Genomic DNA, 18476 nt, shown 5'->3' with positions numbered 1-18476 from the left:
AACTTTTCGGGATCTGGCTACCTTGCAATGTCAACAAGAGTGGCTTTGTTACAGATAATAGTCATATTAAAATGCATAATTTTTTAAAAAGTCTGGTTCTCCTTCCAAATGCCTTTCACATTTTGTAGCTCAGAAAATTTTAACTCCATCCTGTCCTGCTGTCTCTCTCTCAAGGTCTCCTTCACATCCACCTCCTGCCTCCCGGGTCAGCACTTGGCCTTTCAATCGGCTCTGTTTGCGCTGCACTCTTTCTCCCCGCTAGTCTGCTGAGATCTCCTCTGTTATTTTTTTCAAGATATTTCAAAAGCTGTACTTTGCCATCTAGTCTTCTATTCTCCCAAATAAAAGGGAAGTAAATTTGCAAATGTTAAAATTTCAGGCAAGGGGAGTTGATAGCTGGTGCTGGGTGTGGATTGCTGTGTGTTTTTTGTATGTAAGAGACTGTAGAACTCTTAGGTCTACAAGAGACCCAAATGTGCATCCATTCAAATCCTCTCTGTTTACAATAAGGACACAGGTTTTTCAGTTCTGAATCTGCTGCTAAATTTTACAATGAGGCAAATACTTTGCCTAGAATCTTACTTATTCTATTATTATAATAATCTTCCTTTTCTTAGAAATAGTAAAAATAAATATTTCTCTCCCATCCAAATCATTACATGGTTTTTAGTTAGTGTAATCTTATAAAATAGATTGCTATTACACTTTGTGTAATACTGACTATACCTGGAAAATTAGAGGTAATATATGAGCAGAGCATATAGAAAATGGAGGATTTAACCAGAGGCTACTTTTCCAGTTTATGTTCAGAGCACAGACATATTTAGCCTGAAAAGAATTATTAAAAATTTAAACTAGATGGGATCACTTAAAAACTAAAAAAAAAAAAAAAAAATTGAAAAAAGCGTGTGTGTGTGTGTGTGTGTGTGTGTGTGTGTGTGTGTGTGTGTGTTTGGGTTTCACTTACTTAGTCTATCAACATTAGATTTGCATTTTTCTTTGGCAACAGTCAGATGAAAATGTGCTGTGCCTTTCAGACAGGGTATGTGATAAGCAGGATAATCACCCTCCAGAGATGTCTACACCTTAATCCCTGGAACCTGTGACTATGTTAGATTACACAGTAAAAGAGAACCAAGGTTGCAAGATGGAATTAAGGTAGCAAATGAGCTGCCTTAGAAACAAAGAGATTATCCTAAATTATTTATGTGGGCCTAGTTTAGTCACATAAGCTCTTTTTAAAAATAAAAAAAAAATTATGTCAAGATCTTAAAATCAGAAGACAGGGACAGAAGAGTTTGTCAGAGAGGCAACATGAGAAGGACTCAACCCACCACTGGTAGCTTTGCATATGGCGAAGAAGAGTATACAGCAATGAGCTGCTAGAAGTTTCACATAGTTTCACAACCTAAAACCAAGCAATGGTATAAATCCAAATTTATACAGGAATGCAGGGGTCTCTAGAAGCTGGGAACGGCACTCAGTTTACAGCCAAAAAGAAAGCAGGGACGATAGTCCTAGGTCGCAGGGAACTAAATTCTGCCAACAACCGGAATGAGCAGGAAAAGCATTCTCCCCTAGGACTTTCAGAAAGGAATGCAGCCCATTGACATCTTGACCTTATCCTGGTGAGGCTGTACTGGACTTCTGACCTACAGAACTGTAAGATAATATATTTGTGTTGTTTTAACAATCTAAACTTCTGGTAATTTGTGATGGCAGCAATAAAAAACTAATACACAGGCCATATGCCCTTTCTACATCACCAAAGTTGTTGCTGCCAATGAAGAAGATATATATGTGAGTAATAAGCATGTGAAAAGATGCTTGACATCATTACTTGTAAAGGAAATATAAATTAAATTCAAAATGAACTCTCACTTCACATCCATGAGGATGGACAGAAAAAAAAAGACAGGAAATGTTGGTGGAATAGAGAGAAACTGGAACCCTCACGCTTTGCTGGTAGAAATGTAAAATAGTGTAGCCACTTTAGAACATAACTGGCAGTTTCTTAAAAAGTTAAACATAAATGTGTCACACGACTCAGGAATTCCACTTTTAGGTATATATACCCGAGAGAAATAAAAACATATGTCCACATAATAATTTGCCCATGAATATTCATTGCAGCATTTTTCCTAACAGCCAAAAAGTGGAAACAACCTACATGCCCATCAACTGATGAATGATGAATATAATGTGGTATATTCACACAATGGACTATTATTCCACCATAAAAAGGAATCTAGCATACATGCTACAATATGGATGACTTGAAAACATTATGCTAAGTGAAAGAAATCAGTAACAAAAGACGATGTATCATATGGTGAACAGTCAGATCTATGGTGATGTAGTATATCAGTGGTTGACCAGGGCTGGTGGAAGTGGGGGTAGGGTGGGGAGTGATGGTTAAGGAGTGTAGAGGTTATTCATGGGATAATAAAAATGCTCTAAAATTACGTATGGTGATGGATGCACAACTATGAATATACTAAAAGCCATTGAATTGTATTCTTTAAATGGCTGAATTGTCATAGGGTGTAAACTGTACCTCAGAAAGTTTTTTTAAAACCACCACCTTAGATTGTAGTGATTGGTATACAACTTAAAAAATTTGCTTAAAAAAAATCATGGAATCGCACACTTAACAATGGGTGAATTTTATCGTATGTAACTTATTCCTCAATAAAGCAGAAAACTAGTTTTACAAAAATTGAGAAGGAATTGGAATTTCTTTGCTCTTGTGATTTGGTTTAGTTGGTGCACCTTCAGTATATATTGCAAGGCCCTTAGTACCATGGAGATGGGTAAGGTTTAGACTGCTCTTTCCTGAACATTCCCAGACTGCATGGCTTCCCTCTTCTCCATTCGTTTGCTCAAGGTAATTTTTGCCAATGCTCAGATTATCTCTTCTAATTATTCAATTGAAGTTGATTATTCTTCGATAGACTAAGGCAGCAAGTCGTACAGTCGTAACTTCTTTTGCACGTTCCATTGCAGAGTTCTTGACAAGGGACCCCCTACCTAGCACAGCTGTGTGATGCTGTAGCTTCTTCGAGAAGCAATTAACCAAGGATGTGGCAAGTCCAACTAGCTGTCCAACCACCCGTGCTTCCCTCATTCCATTGGACAACCATGGGATTTGCTTTTTCAGAATTTGAGATGAGCTAGCTTGGACCATTTGTATTTCCTGTTTGTTCCCCATAGTCTACTGGGAAACAGAGTAAGTTGGATCCTCTTGCTATAATTTTATCCATTTACTCTAACTTCTATTTTACCTATAAGTCTTTAGTGGGCATACTACACATGAATACATATTGAGGAACACTTAAAAGCCTTGGTTACTCAGTATTCTATCAGATAATGAGGTCCCCTGATGGCAGCTTGAATCAGTCAATGGCTATTAATTACCCTGTTATTCAGAGTACCGTTAGGAACACAGCCAAACTTGTCTGCCTTTGCCTCTGATCTAGTATACCAGAGTAAACCTTCCTTTGTCAGCCTCTGCCACTGACGACAAGGCCCTCTCTGAGTCGAACTCTCTATGAAGCAAAATCTTCCCTGGTTAGCAGAATTGCTGGAAGAAAAAACCCAGAAATGCCAATTCAAAATGACTTACATTATAAATAGCTTACAAACCTGCTTGTCTTTTATTGCAGCTACTAAATCATGGTGGCAAAGGGAAAGAAAAAAAAAGAATTTCAAAAACAACTGCCATTTATTTTTATTTTCCCAGAGAGGTTTCTGTGATCTCTTTATTAGACACAATATGTGTTAGCTATTCAACTCATAAAAAAAATAAAAAAATAAAATAAAAAACAGAAAAACATGCCAGGAAAGGAAAAATATTTTCTGTTTCTCCCTTCCTATGAAAACTTTGAATGAGCTCATCTGTGTTCTCTCCTTTCAATGAAAGATACGCTCATCCCTCAGCCCTCATCTTCTTCTCATTTTCCATTGATGATGTCAGGCAGGCGTTATAGTATCTCTTTTGTGATCTTATAAAATCAATGACAACTGAAAACATTTCCCTTCTGGCTATGACTTCATCAGTGGTCCACACCTGGACAGGCCTCATCTGCATTGGTAAGTAGAGCTAAACTCCACTGATCCAGACTGAAGCAATTTACCAGGAAACTACTGCTTTCCTTCAAAATGCTCAGATTTGGAAGATTTCTGAGCAACTTGGCTGAGTGCTGAATCGGACTAGTCAAGGTGGCTCTCTAATCTTTGTACCTGTCTGTGTACACACCAGAAACTCTCCTTTACCGAGTCCTGTTTTTGCCTGGACACAAAGTAATCACTACTTTGAAATGTTAAGGAGATGACATTTTGGTGATATTCTTCTACTCCCCCCTCCACTGAACTAACTGCGTGTTACTCTCATCTACATCTGAGCAGTGAAACAGGTATCCAGTTAAGTCAATTTAGGACAGAAACGAATTTTGTGTCACTGGGCCTACATGGCTGTGAGCTCCCAGGACCAGGGAAGCAGAAAGGGAAACACCAGCCATCTCCATGCTGAGAGACTCCAAGCACACTCAAAGCTCTGTGACTTGAAAGATAAAATCAATACATAATGGATGAGTTTGGGGAGAAGCAAAAGGCACAAAAGACAATTTTACAGGCCCCAAGAGGGCAGAGAAAGGAAGGCTTGACTGTAATGGTATATCTAAAGCTAAATGGTGTTTACATGTTTAAATATTGTACAAATTGGAGTAGCAATGGACCTACAATGCATCTGAGAGGCAGATGTGGCAACTCACTCAATTCAGAGGATGGGGTTACTCAAAAGAAGAGGTCTAGCTATGGACAAGGGAGGGTTCATCAGGCTTCCCTTCCTGTGGTCCATGTGAAATATGCTTTGTCATTAGCAACCTCCCTTGCTTCAATCAATTTTCAGATGGCTAATTCAGTCTTTCCAGTTGACACTGAGACATGAAGATGCTGAGACACAGAGAGGTGCTCTACAAAGGGTTTGTGAACATTCTGGTCTCTGAAAAAGAATCTTCCTTATTGTAAAATTAACTTGGCTTTGTTTTGTGTACCACTCTCACAATAATAATAACTGATAAATCTTCAGTACTTGCCATATGCCCAAGCACAATTATAAGTATTTTACATGATGAATGCATTTAATCACTACAAGAAATGTCTGAGTCAAGCACTATTATTATCACCATTTTGCAAATAAAGAAACTGAGTCAGAGAGTATAAAGAAGTTGCTCAGGGTTACGTAGCTAGAAGGTGACAGAGCCAGGATTAAAATCCAGAACACAAGGCTCCAGAGCCTGTAGGTTTAACTGCCATGCTATGCCTGTGCTTGTGAATTATTATGAACAAATTTTCCTGCATCTGGTCAACTCAGGTGCGTTGGCAAGACCAAAATCCATACATTCCTTACAAAATCATGGGAACACTTGAGCACTTTGAGCCTCAAAGCATTTTTCCCCTTTTGGCCTATATTCATACAGAACTGAAGGTAAAAAACTGCAATATTTTTAAAAGCACAGAAGCACTGAGATTTACCATAAGGAATTGATTGCAAGTGAGCAGAATCAGCTCCTAAGCTCATACTTGAAAAATTTCTGTGTGAAGACTTATAGTGAAAAATACATGGAAGCAAAGTTGGGCTAATGTTTTACACATTTTAGAATTGCTTTCAGGATGTGTTTCATTTTAGAAAAGCTAGAGAAAAGACAGAAAACATTTATTGAGTGTGAACTATGTGCCTGGCATTGGGCTAAGTGCTTTTTCACACATGCGATCTTCTTTGACCTCACAACAATCCTATAAAATATTATTAATTTCATGCCTATGGATGAGAACAAAGACTCAATGAGGTTTTACACTTTGTTCGAGATTACACAGCTAATAAGCAGTATAACTGGAAATCAAACCTAGTAATGCACAATTCCCCATTCCACCCCCGTCTCCCTCAAATTAGATTTTATCTTATACAGTGCTATGCAGGATCTTGATGTGGCCATTTGAAGGGAATTGTAACCTCTTGATTCTAGGCAGCAATGAATGCATCTATTGCCTTCACGAGTCTGTAAACACAATGGAGCACAAAACTCACATCTTATTCATTACTCTATGCCAACAATACTTGGCAGAGGGTAAGCTCAGAACAGTAGCCGGTGAGCACCTTAATACTGTGAATGTGGATGGTGGACACAGGGATAAATGATAATTCCGGGGAAATACACAAATACAATCTTAAGGCAATGTGTACATTTGAACCTTAATTTTTAGAGGGATTGTTTGGCAGATTTGTCAGCGGACCTGAACAAACCCCACCACTGAGGCACAGGACGAAGCTCCCTAAGTCCTGGGTGTGGTGTTTTGTGATCTATCTCCCCCGGCAGCCCCTTCCCCCCTCCTCCGGTGCCTCTCTGGCTGCTGTCTCTCTTTCCTGGCTTTGAACCTTTTGGCAGCCTCCAATAGCTCTTCTTCAAAGAGCCGAAGACAAGCCTGATGTTTCAATTGCCTTGCTTAATTCCAGACAGGTTTCCATTAATCATATTAAATTCAGGTGAACAAAGGGTATTTAGTTTGTGACAGAGCTGAATGGTATCTGGATAAATATAAACAAGAGAGTTAATCCTGTAAGAGCCACTATTTGCCGCAATTGGAAAAATGTCAGCAGTGTCCTTGTTAAGGGAGGTCGGAGGGTGGAAGGCAGAAGAGATTTAAGAAGACTGGTGCTGAGCATCTGGACTCTGTATTAAAGAGGGGAATAAAGCTTGTGACTGGAATACATTAGGAGAAAAGCAAATGTTCTATTCACAAAAAAATAGGCATTAATAATATCAGTCTTTAATCCACCCCAGGGCTCCTTAGCTTGCCTTATTCATTGTTGACTTTCATCTTCTTTATAAAGCCTCCTGCTAAAGGGCCCTTCTCAAATCAGCTTTAGGTCATGGGGGCATAAATACAGTTACTAAACAGATATGCAAGGGAGTAGCATGTGTGACTGGAAAACAATGTGACAACATAATCCCAGCATGGACTGATGAGGTCAGTGTGGGGTGATGCTGGCTTTTCTAGCATTTACTGAATCATCTGATGGGAGCAACAATTGAAAAGAATAAATACAAACACATGCAACATACTGCCACAAAGCTGCTTGGCCCGCATCTGAGAAAAAGGATCCTATTTTGGTAGGAGCAGTAGGGAAATGGAGGGAACAATGAGCTGGGAGTTAGGGGACCTCAGTTTGTGTCTTCTCTTCACCACTAGCTGAGTGGCTGTGTGACCTCAAGTTGTCTGACCTCTGAGAAACGAGGGCACTGGTCCAACTGGGATACATCTAAGGTCTTTTTTTAATTTTCAAAGGCAAGGATTTATAGAAGAGGTTTTATAAAAGTGCTCTAAGACCATAACCTTGAGAGACACTGTAATCTGAATTTCAATTTTTTTAAGTCACCATGTATAGTATGTTTTACCTAACATCGATGGGTAAAGGCAAAGCATTGGAAGGTACATTAGAGCAAGAGGTTGAAATAAAACAGAATCAGAGAGAACGCTTTGTGACTTCAAACCGTGACCACAGAATTCCAGTTCCCTATGGGCCCTAAAGTCTTCTTTGCAATGAGTGCAACGAGGAGAAGTGACAGGATCCCAAAAGAGCATTTAATAATCTTAGGTCATGATTATGTTCTCCAACATGCTACTTACTTGCACACATCTCCTTTTCTCATGTGTTCTTTGTCTGGAATAGTTCCCCATCTCTCCTTATCAAAATGCCATTTATCCCAACTCTAAGATCTCCCAGATGGAATGAAATGTCCTTGCACACTTTTTGGTTATCACCTAGAGAACTTATTTCATTCCAACCTCACACTACACATCACCTCCATTTAATTGTAATTACAGATTATAAGCTTCCTTAAGGCAGGGTATGGATCTCATTTATCAGTGTGTTCCTGGGCCTGCTTGGCATACTGTAGGCACCCGCCCAATAATGGTTTCTAAACTGAACTGAACAGGGACTTGCACGTTACCTGCTAATGTGACGGCAATGGAGACAGAGTCATATCCCAAGGCATTTGTCGCGTTACAAGTGTAGAAACCCACATCAGCTTCCACTGGTGCCAGAATCTGTAAGGAATCATCTGGCTGTAGAAGAATCCTGGAACAACAGGAAAAAAATGTAGATCGGGTCAGTTGAGTTCTTTCTGGCAATCAATATTGATCAAGCAGGAAGGAACCCAAGGGATATTCAGAATCCTGTTTTAACAACAGGGACAAACCAGCCACAGTGATACTCAGGAACCCCAGCTCTCTTGCCACTGTGATTGGTATGATTCTGGCAGCAACCTCAGATAAGGAGGTTTTTGATTACTTACACTGCTTGTTGATTACTTGATCTAAATGCTACCAGTTGGAGCAAACAGCATATGTGTTGAGTATGTAGAACACGCACCTCGGGGGTGAGGAGGGGAGGAGAATGAATGGTGCAGATGGATCTGGGGGAATGCTTATGAAGGAAGAAACAAGTTATAAAGGGGGAATGGGGCTTGGTTGGGTGGGGGAAAGTAAGCAGAGCTTTCAGATATGAAAAAGGCTTCAGTTGAGGCTTGGAGGAGGGAGAGAATAAGCCAGAAATCAATATCAGTAAGAGTATCTTGAGGCCCATATTTGAATGCAATTGTATGTGTAATTCTCTTTCAATTCCAGGTAGTCATATGTACATCCACCGCCTTCATTAGTCTGCAAACATTATGGGGCACAAAACTCAGCTCTTATTATTGTAGTTTTCACCATACTTGGCAAAGGACCCCTGTGTAGAGAAGGTGCCCAGTAGAATGAAGGCGATGGCTGCCCTTCAGGGCCATGCACTAGTTCAGGCCCTTTGCTTTACTTGAAAAGAATGATGAGAATCAAATTGTCGGTGCCTACCCAAAGAGCTTCAAGACTGACTCCAACCTCAGTCTATTATTTTTTCTTCTCTTGACCACTTATAAGAACTACCTGCTCCCTTATGGCAGTAGGCAGGTTAATGACTGAGGATGATTTGAAGCTGATGTCTTGGTGTCTTGGTGAGGCTGATGATAACTGGAATGTGTGGAGGTGAGAATCTGGGAGGGAATTAGGGAAGTGGGGGAGAGAGCGGGCAGCTCCCAGTGCTTGGAACCGGGAGGGCCTTAGGTGAATAAATCATTCAACAGCACAGAAATGGCTTAGAGTTGGCTTTTAGATTCTTAGAGTCAGTCATGTCTATCTTTGTGATTATTTCCAACTCCCTAGTTTTAAAAGGCCCAAAGATCTGGTCCCCTCATATCATATTAATATCCATCCTTAGAAGGCAAGCAGGTAGCAGGGGTTATTTTTCGGGAAAGGGGGAAAAAAACCCATTAAAATGTCAGGAGAACCACAAGACTTGGTGGTGAAATTAAGACTAGGAGTCAGCTCTTTTGCTTTAGCAACACATTCTCCCCACTATGCAATTTTTTTTCTTTCTTCACTATTTCTCCAGACTGCAAGGCCTTTGCAGTTCAGCACAACCTCTAGTCAGCTCTTAATTATTCAGAGGTGGGTGAGGCATCTGGCAATGAATCAGGCCCCCTCAATGCTGCTTTTGGCCTTGGACCTATTGCATTGCTTATTTTTACCTCCTGTCAGAGGAAAGGCAGGAAAGAAAAAGCAAGGCTTATATCAATCAATCTTTAATCTAGTTACATATAGGCAGTTGTAATAAAAAAATGGAGAAGGAAATAGAAAACCTTAGCCAAAGGGAAGTTTCTGGATGGTTTGTGTTTGATTCAGTGCCATTCCAGAAAATCACTGCTATTCCTGGGGACAGTCAAAATTTTGTGACATTGAATCAGAGCTGAAATTTTGTGAGGGATGACAGAGAAGCTATTAGAGATTGTGATAGAACTCACCCACTCATTCAATCATTCATCCATCAGATATTAGGTGTTTTCTCTCAAACAATTATATGTTAGTTTATTTCAAAGAAGCTAAAAAAGAGAAAGACGACTATAAAATTTACTTATCTTTGGTAAGCCATAAGTAATAATATTACTGTTTTCTAAAGGAATCTTAGCAGGTATCACGATCATTACCAAATCTCTTCAGATGTTCAGGCTGTTTTGGATTTGAAAATTTATACATTGACTTTATGATTTAAATCTTTGTGATGTCCCAGGAATATGTATGCCTCCATAACAATTTTCAAATGAAAATAAGGAAAGCAGGCTTAATCAGATTTCAATGGAACTGCCCTGGCTGGTATGGCTCAGTTGGTTGGAGTGTCCTCCTGTAGACCAAAAGGTCTTGGGTTTGATTCCTGGTCAGGGCACATACCCAGGTTGTAGGTTCGATCCCTCATTGGGTCACATACAAGAAGGCAATTGATTAATATTTTGTTTTTGTTTTTTCTCTTTCTCCCTTCCTCTTTATTTAAAAGCAAGAAAAAATGTCCTTGGGGGAGGATAAAAAAAGTCAATATTAATAGAATTAACTGCTGAGAATGATTGAACTCAGTTGATCATTTTTCAGTTTTACCACACTAAAAAGGCATGGATTAAAATTTGCTAAGTTCTAAAGTCCACTGGCACAGTTGCTTCCCTAAAATTGTCACTCTCTCTCTCTCTTCTCTACAGAAAGAGCCCTTGAATTAAACATTCAGAGCAGGAGGCTAGAAGACAGGTCTACTGAACTTTATTTTGGTCCTGCTATAGTTTAAGTAAACCATATGGATTTGCATTGGCAAATCCCTTCACCTTCCTGCATTTCAGTTTATCAACTTCTAAAACTTAGTTGAAGTATGTTTTCCTGCTCAGTAGAGGGAACTGTTAAAATGAGGTTGATAAGGTAACTTCCAGACCACCTTTTGGTATTTCAATGACCCATTGATAATGATGCACATTCTGAATGGAGAATTAAATGTGAGGAAGGGGGGAGAGAGAATGAGAAGATTATGAGGAATGAAGCAAGAGGAGCATATGATACTGACTGATTTCTCTTCAGATAATTTATCAGATCTTCATATTCAGATCATGGTTCCCTCCCCCCTGCCCCACCGAGCTACTGTACTTGCCTGATCTCATGCAGAGGATGTAAGCTCCATTACCCCACTGGCCTGAACCAACTATTTCTTTAGGTGGGGATTAGCTTTTGTAGCTACATGAGTTTCTCCAGCCACTGGTGCTACTGAGTGAGCCACAGTGCTTTCTGCCTGTCTAAAGCCCGGAGAAGGATACCCACAAAGTGGGTGAAGAGAAGGGAGGACGTCCACCACACCAGGTACAAAGCCTTTAGGGTCTGAACTAGGATGGAAATGGGGTGGAATCTGGATCTTGAGATCCAGCTTTTTTATATTCCTTTATTCCATGAACTGTCTATACAAAGATAAAACAGCTCAAGTATCTGCCTTCAGAAAAAGTTTTAAATATTGTCTTAAGACAAAATCTAAATTTGTCATGCATTGCATATACTTGTAAATTATTTATATTCATAAAACTGAATTTTAGCTCAAGAGGCCATATATATTTGATGGCAGAATCAGGATTTTGAAACAGGGTTTCTTGGGCCAGCACTTCCCCCCAATCTATCATGTCTTTAATATGCCCATAAACTTGGTAGATGGGGTTTTGGAGGCTGCCACTAGTGAGAGCCATCGTTCTGGGGAGGGTATCCATGTAGGACTCCCTAGGAAACATGACGAGGCAAAGGAAAGGGTTAGCTGGGGAGACTGAGGTTTGCCGTAGGCTTTCTATCTAGCCATCTAGGCTGGCATCTAGGGAGAGAAGCTCCTGGTTAAAAAAAAAATTCCTTTGTACTTTAGGCACCTACACTATTAATTTAACTTAATTTGTTAGTAGCTGATTTCTGTCAGCTTGCATTTAGGTTTCACATTTGACAGGACTGTTTTATAATGCACAGGCGCAGAAACATAGCACTGCCTTCCAAGCAAAACCAGAAAGATTTCTCTGGGTTTTTTTGGTTTTTGTTTTGTTGGAATTTGAGGAATCAGAGGATGAGGGGGCATGGAATGAGACATAATTAAAACCTACATAGCAAATGGTACTGTGCTCACATTAGGTATGTTAATACTCGCTGCTTTCCACCCATACCCACACCACAGTTTCCTTTTGGTTTACTGAGTTAAAATAATGCTTTATTTTTCTGGTCATTCTTTTCACCTGAAAATAAAGGAGTAGTTTTGCTTTTCTGGTGGCTTTTACTTGTAGGTTTCTAAGCCTATCTTTTCAAGCACTCTACCAATTAAGTCAGGAACAGTTGAGAGAATACAAAGAATTGTTTTAGTTACATAAGCAAGCCCTCATCATCCATGTGAGCAGGATATGGACAAAGTGCTTGTGGGCCAGTCCTACCAAGTACAAGCTTCTTGAGACAAAATTATATCCTCTGCATTTGCAATGTACAGCGAGAAAGTACTTCTATTTGAAAATAAGGCAGCTTTGGGTGCAAGTTTCTAGCAATTCCATCAATGGGGTGGTGTCATGATGACTTGTAAATCCTTGGCTCAATTGTGAATATTGCTTTCTTATGCAACATTGTATTTTTGAGAGACCCACCTCTCCAAGTGACCCCCATGACCAACCATGAAGCTGCTGTTGAGGAGAGGCCTTCCTGATGTCACTCAAGAGACATGGAGTCATCGGGTAGCCCTGGGTAAGCCTTTCAACCCTGTGAGCCTCTAAGTCGCTTCTGAAAATTTGGGATAATACTGACCTCAGGGGGTTCTTATGAAGGTCAAATAAAGTGGTATACAGACCCATTCTTACCATTTTCTAAGTAAAAAGGATTAAATGTCAGATGCATCTAAAAAATTTTTGTATATATACATATTTTTAATGGTACATATTGTGGTAACCTATGTTACCATTTTGGAATTCCTCCTTGAAATTTCTAGTTGTCAGAGGAAATATTCAAGCTCTGGACACAGAAATATCCAGCTGCTACGTGAATCATGATATTGTACCCTCACAGGCCTCTCACCCTAACAAGTAGGCATGCTTAAAAACATTTGAGGCCTCAGCACAAGATTGGAAGCTGGAAATCATAGGTATGCCCTTTCCCTCTGTAACAGTGTCTTCCTCATCTGTTCAAACTTACTTGCCCCACATCCCAACACAAACTTCTATTTCTGGTCAACATGGCCTTTTTGACTCTCCTTGTCATTAGCCTGGGACTGAACTCATGCTCTTTTTCCTGTCTATCCTTTCCAATTCTCCCCGTCCCTTAAGAATGAATTCAAGTTCTACTTCCTGTGTTACCACAGTCCACAAGAGTCCCCCTGTTTCTGATCTGGCAGTGTTCTGAGCTGCACGACAAAGCCCTTTCCATTCTACAAGGTCTCCATTTCTTCAGTTAGATTGTAAACTAAGTACTTCAGGAGCTGGAACTCTTACTTCTTTCATAGTTCCCTCTTCAGTATTCAGCAAAATGCTGGCATGCTGAATACATACTTCATGAACACTTGTTTAGTTACCGTCAGAATAGCGGAGCAGAAAACAGCCACGCTGACAATGGAGCACAGTGGTTAAGAGCACAGAGTGAAGAGCCGTATGGCTGAGTTCCAGCCCCAGCCGCCCCACGTTGTAGCTGTGTAATCTTGGGTATGTACTGTATTTTGCCATGTGTAATGTGCACTTTTTTTGCCCAAATTTTTGAGGGAAAAACAAGGATGTACATCGTATATGGGTAGTACTAATTTCCTATCTATATAAATGTTTTTAGTTCTTTTATTTATGCTTATGCATTAAAAGCGTAACTCTAGAAAACAATAACGATATCCATATGTTCAAAAATAAATGCTAAAATTCCTTTATAATATAAAAAACAAGTGTCTAAATATAAATAAATAAATAATTGAATTTGAAAATTAAAACGAAAGATCATTTTCCTGAAACGTGGGTGTGCATTATACACAGCAAAATATGGTAATTTATGTAGGTTCCCAGTGGCACAGTTTCCCCATTTTTAGAATGTGGAAAATTACAGCACCTACCTAGAGTTGTGAATGTTCTACATGAGTTCAGGTATTTTAAGAACACAGAAAAGTGCCTGACCTGTGGTAAAAAATTGTGCAAGTGCAGGTTATTATTATTCTGTTGTTGACATCGCCATCAGCGTTGTCACTCACTCTTCAAGTCTGAGCCTATGTATTCTGGATGGTGTGAGTAACTGAGAAGTGTAGGGGTTTCAACGAATAAAAATTAGTCATGGGTTTGAGGAGGGAGCACGGGGTCTGCTGGGTGAGGAAGTGGGTAGTGAGCACGGTGCGCCTACCTCGGCGGTGGCACTGGGAGGGAAAAGGGGCAGAGGGCTGAGGCCACAAGGCTCACTGACTGGGTTGGCAACGGCCTCAATTCCATTCTTGACTCAGGAATCTCTGGATAAGGACAACTACTTATTTCCGTAACTGTTTTAACACTATTAGCCAGATACTGAAATGTTAGAACACTTAAGAAAGAAAAACCAGGATCCTGCAATTGTACAAATGTATATAAATAAGAGTAAAAAAATAAGAGTTGGAAAGAAGTTGGCTTAGACGCAAATGAGCAAAGTTAAGGGAGGCCGTGCAAAGAACATCAGCTCCAAACTCCTAGAAGGACCTGTTAAGGACTTTTCCTTACCATTAAATGCAGATTTTTTTTTCCCCTTTTTATGGATTCCTGAGATAAGGATAATCAAATCTACAATAAAGGGAGAGTAGCACCACTATTTGTTAGACAAGTGTATAAACTTGATACAATTTTATTCTATCGTATTACTGAATTGACATTATTCTCCCATTTTAGAGAGCAAAAAGAAGGCTCAGAGAAGTATCTTGTTCAGCTAGTGCACATGGTGGAAACAGGAATAGGCAATGACCTTTGACCTTTAAACAAACTGACTCTATCCAGGCATCCACTGGGGCCGAATAGGAAGGCATCTGGCTTGGCTTCACTTTTGATGGGGGCAATTTGTGCCAAAGTCTGTAGTTACTCAGGGAAGCGGACAATCACTAACAAGAATATTCTAGATTTTAAAGAACTTGAGGCTGAAGGAAAAAAAAATGCGGTGAGAAGAATTTCTCTATGAGCAAAATTTTTTTCTGAAACTAAAAATTATAGTAGCCCAGAGACTTGCAAGAGAGATTGTTCTAACAGATATTTTGGGGAACAGATTTGAGGTTCATGAAGAGTTTCATATCACCATTTGGCTAGGGCAACTTTTCAAAACTTTTGCTGTTTTTAATGTAATTGCCAACTAAAAGTTATTTAATGCCGGAAGCTTCATGATTGCTCCAGGTGGAAGTATAGAAAATATTTTTGGAATGGGAAAGGCCACCTGACCACACATTCTTAACCCTGTCCTAGTACTTCTTGCCAAATCATTCAGCTTCTTTCTCTTCAGAAATTCATGAAGCCTTGGATTTGCTAATATGGGTAGTTTTATCTGCTCACTGGGCAGTTCATTTCAAACTACTAGCCTCAGCATGAAGTGACTCTGACTCGGGACAGGGATCATCGAACTCCAGTCAGCTGTCAGCTGCGCTTGCAAATAAAGTTTTATTGGAATGCTGCCACACCAGTTTCAGTATTTTCTATGGCTGCTTTAATGCTTCAGTGGCAAAGTCGAGTTGTTGAGACAGAGCTAGGATGACCTAAAAAGCCTGAAGTGTTTACTTTCTGGCCCTTTACAAGAAAAATTTGCTGTCCCTGACCTAGAACATGGAGGAATTTTCACTTGTGGTTTGTTTCAGCGCTTTCCTCATTTATGACAAAAATGTTAATTACTTTTTCGGAACTCTGCCATTTGCCTGGGCCATTTTCCTAGGAAGAAGTTAACTGTTCCGGGGGATCTATTGAGACCTCCTAGACATTCAGAGAATAGGCAGTGCCTGAATCAAAGCTCCACCTGTGCCGCCCGATTGACACCGATTGTCTCACGTCCACTGATGCTCTCTGTTACCAGATGAATGCTGGTCATTCTGTGCCCTTTGCATTCACTGACCCCTCTGCCCTTTTGCTGAAGCTTACGTATTCGCTGGGATGGGCCTTTTCTTTTCTGATTTGCTATTCTTATACTTTTCAGCTGGGAAAAACGTTTGTCATCCCTATTTCCTTTAATTCTATAACGGAAACAAGCCAAACCAAACTGAAACAGGTTTCTTCTTCCTTCCCTATCTGCCCTGCCTCCAGAATTTATATTATCTGCAAACTTGGAAACTGCATTTCATGTGCTTATGACTTATACATCTAGCATTATTCACAACTGTGGTGCTGAAATGGACCCTGGAGGCAGTTCCCATCTGATGCTCTCTTCCAGTCTGAGAAGTTTCCATCTGTGGATGCTCTGTTGCCCAAGCCTTCCAAACACTCCTTAATTCATCTCCCATTCAGCACCACTTTGGAACGTTGTCCAAAGCTTTCTGGAAAGTATAAGCATTTAAAACATACAGAGTTCTTTCCTACCCGATCTGAAATGATAGCAAAAATTGTCAGTAGAATATAAGCATCCTCTCCTATGGTCTGGACTTAGGCTGATAATTTTCCATCACACTGTGTTATCCTAGGTAACTTTCTATCTCAACTCTTGGAACAACTGCCTAGGTGTTCCTCAAAATAAGAATAAAGCTTGTTATTTTGTCATCTTCTGGAAGACAGTGTGATATATTGGCCCTATATCCACATAACAATGACACAGATACTGACAAATGAGTTTCCATTGTGAGCCTGGCATTTTACAGACATTTCTGTTCTTCATATCCTTGCTCATCTGCAGGGTGCGTATGATCATTTGAACTGGAATTTGAGCCTAAGTGGCTCTGATTCTGGCCTTACTCCCACTGTTGGCTGTCCTCTGTGCCAACTCATGTGCCATTAGGGCATTTCTCCTGACCAAGGGGGTGTTCAGAAATAATCAGCATGAATCTGGCAGACCCAGGTAGGAAGAAAACAGGAAAAGGCTTAGGGAGCACAAGGCAGAAACTTTTGGGAGGAACGTATAAATCTTCATTCAGCTTTCCTTCCCAATATGTAATTCAACATCTAGTGCCAATTTTGGGGAATCTGGCTTTTCTTTTCGCTAATGAAGTCAGAAGTGTCCTTACAAGTGTTGTTTTTAGAGCTGGATTCAGGTTTAGGATCACTGTACATAAAGGGTGGGGCACAAGTAGATTCACAGTTGTGAGTACGTGAGACACAGTTTATTCTAGCATTAATATTAATTATTGTGTTATGTTCCATATGAACAATTTTAAACCTGCTTTTGCCCTACCCTGTGTATTTGTCTGTTATGTGAGCCTCCTGGTATTAGAAGTGGGGAAGAGTTATTTCTTAGATTCTTTGGCTAGTGTTGTAGTCTGTCCAAATGCCAATTGGTGTTAGCTTTTGCCTGAGTCTTAACTAAAAATGTGGTAGAGAGGAGGATGTCCCAGTAAGTAAGTGCACAGTTGTTTACACAGTGTAACTGAAAAGCAGGAACAATTTGTTTCATCTTGCTTGTGGTCTCAGGTTGTAAACATGCACATGCTCACAACACACAGAGGCGCAGGCCATTAACACTATAAACATAAACAGTAAGAGACACAAACACAGATGTAACAATCATAACGTTTACTTAGTGCCTAGCAGTGTGCATCTTTATAGCTTGCTATATATATGTGAAGGTACAGCACCCAATAGAAGAAAAGGCTCTCCCTCAAACAGATGTGCCAAAATAAAAACAAAAGCCTCATAGATGGGAGCCAGCTGGCCAGAAGGTGGAATGTTAATTTATGCTGGTCTAGCTGACCCTGGTGGCTTCTTTTCAAATCAATGGCAAGTCCTTGTATTCAACTAAGGTTAAAATCAATAAAAAGAAATAGTCCTTAGAGCCAGGCTGCTTTGGGTTCAAATCCCAACTCCTCTGCCTATGAAGTGAATCTAGCATCTCTGTACTTTGATTTCTTTTTTTAAATTTAATCTTTATTGGATTATTTGTTCCATTAGCATTTAGTTCCCTTATAGCCCCCTCCCCACAGCAATCACCACATGCTTCAATTTCAACATTTGTAAAATTGGTGTAGTAACCTCAAAGGGTTTTTGTTAGAATACATGAACACCTGTAAAGCAATTAGAACAGTGCATAGCTCAAAGCAAGGGCTCGTTAAATGTTAGTGATGATTATAATAACTTCTCCATTGGCCTGAATGTGATGGAGAAAGGATGCCATCAGGTATTTACTCTCTGCACTTATTCACCCCAAATCAGTGCTTTTCAAATTGTACAGCTGTGAACCACGGATACTCAGAGTTTCCTGAAACTTCCCTAGTAGAGAACACTTGGGCCAGGCAGAACGGTTCTGCTGGGAGTGGGGGACTACTCTGGAACTCTCCCACAATTAGAAACTAGAAATCCAGATTAAGCAACACCATGCAAACTACATTCTCTGGCAATTAGGAAACCTCCCTCCTAATCACAGGATCCATCATTCGTCTGTTCCTTCATTCATCAGTGTAC

General features: G+C 40.0%; 1 protein-coding gene across 1 annotated transcript in view; it reads right to left on the bottom strand.

The window, feature by feature from the left end:
* ADAMTSL1 (ADAMTS like 1) overlaps positions 1 to 18476 on the bottom strand; it is an 890629-nt gene that overhangs the window by 94099 nt on the left and 778054 nt on the right. The window contains exon 21 of the mRNA XM_054583189.1: positions 8016 to 8143. Within this exon, the coding sequence (XP_054439164.1) occupies positions 8016 to 8143 (128 nt within the window). The remainder of the gene's footprint in view (positions 1 to 8015; positions 8144 to 18476) is intronic.

Source organism: Pteronotus mesoamericanus, unplaced genomic scaffold (assembly GCF_021234165.1).
Source record: "Pteronotus mesoamericanus isolate MK-2021 breed Mesoamerican mustached bat unplaced genomic scaffold, CSHL_Meso_final contig_73, whole genome shotgun sequence".
Taxonomy (NCBI): Eukaryota; Metazoa; Chordata; class Mammalia; order Chiroptera; family Mormoopidae; genus Pteronotus; species Pteronotus mesoamericanus.
Note: the sequence above shows the minus strand (reverse complement) of the source record. Positions and strands in the feature narration are given on the sequence as shown.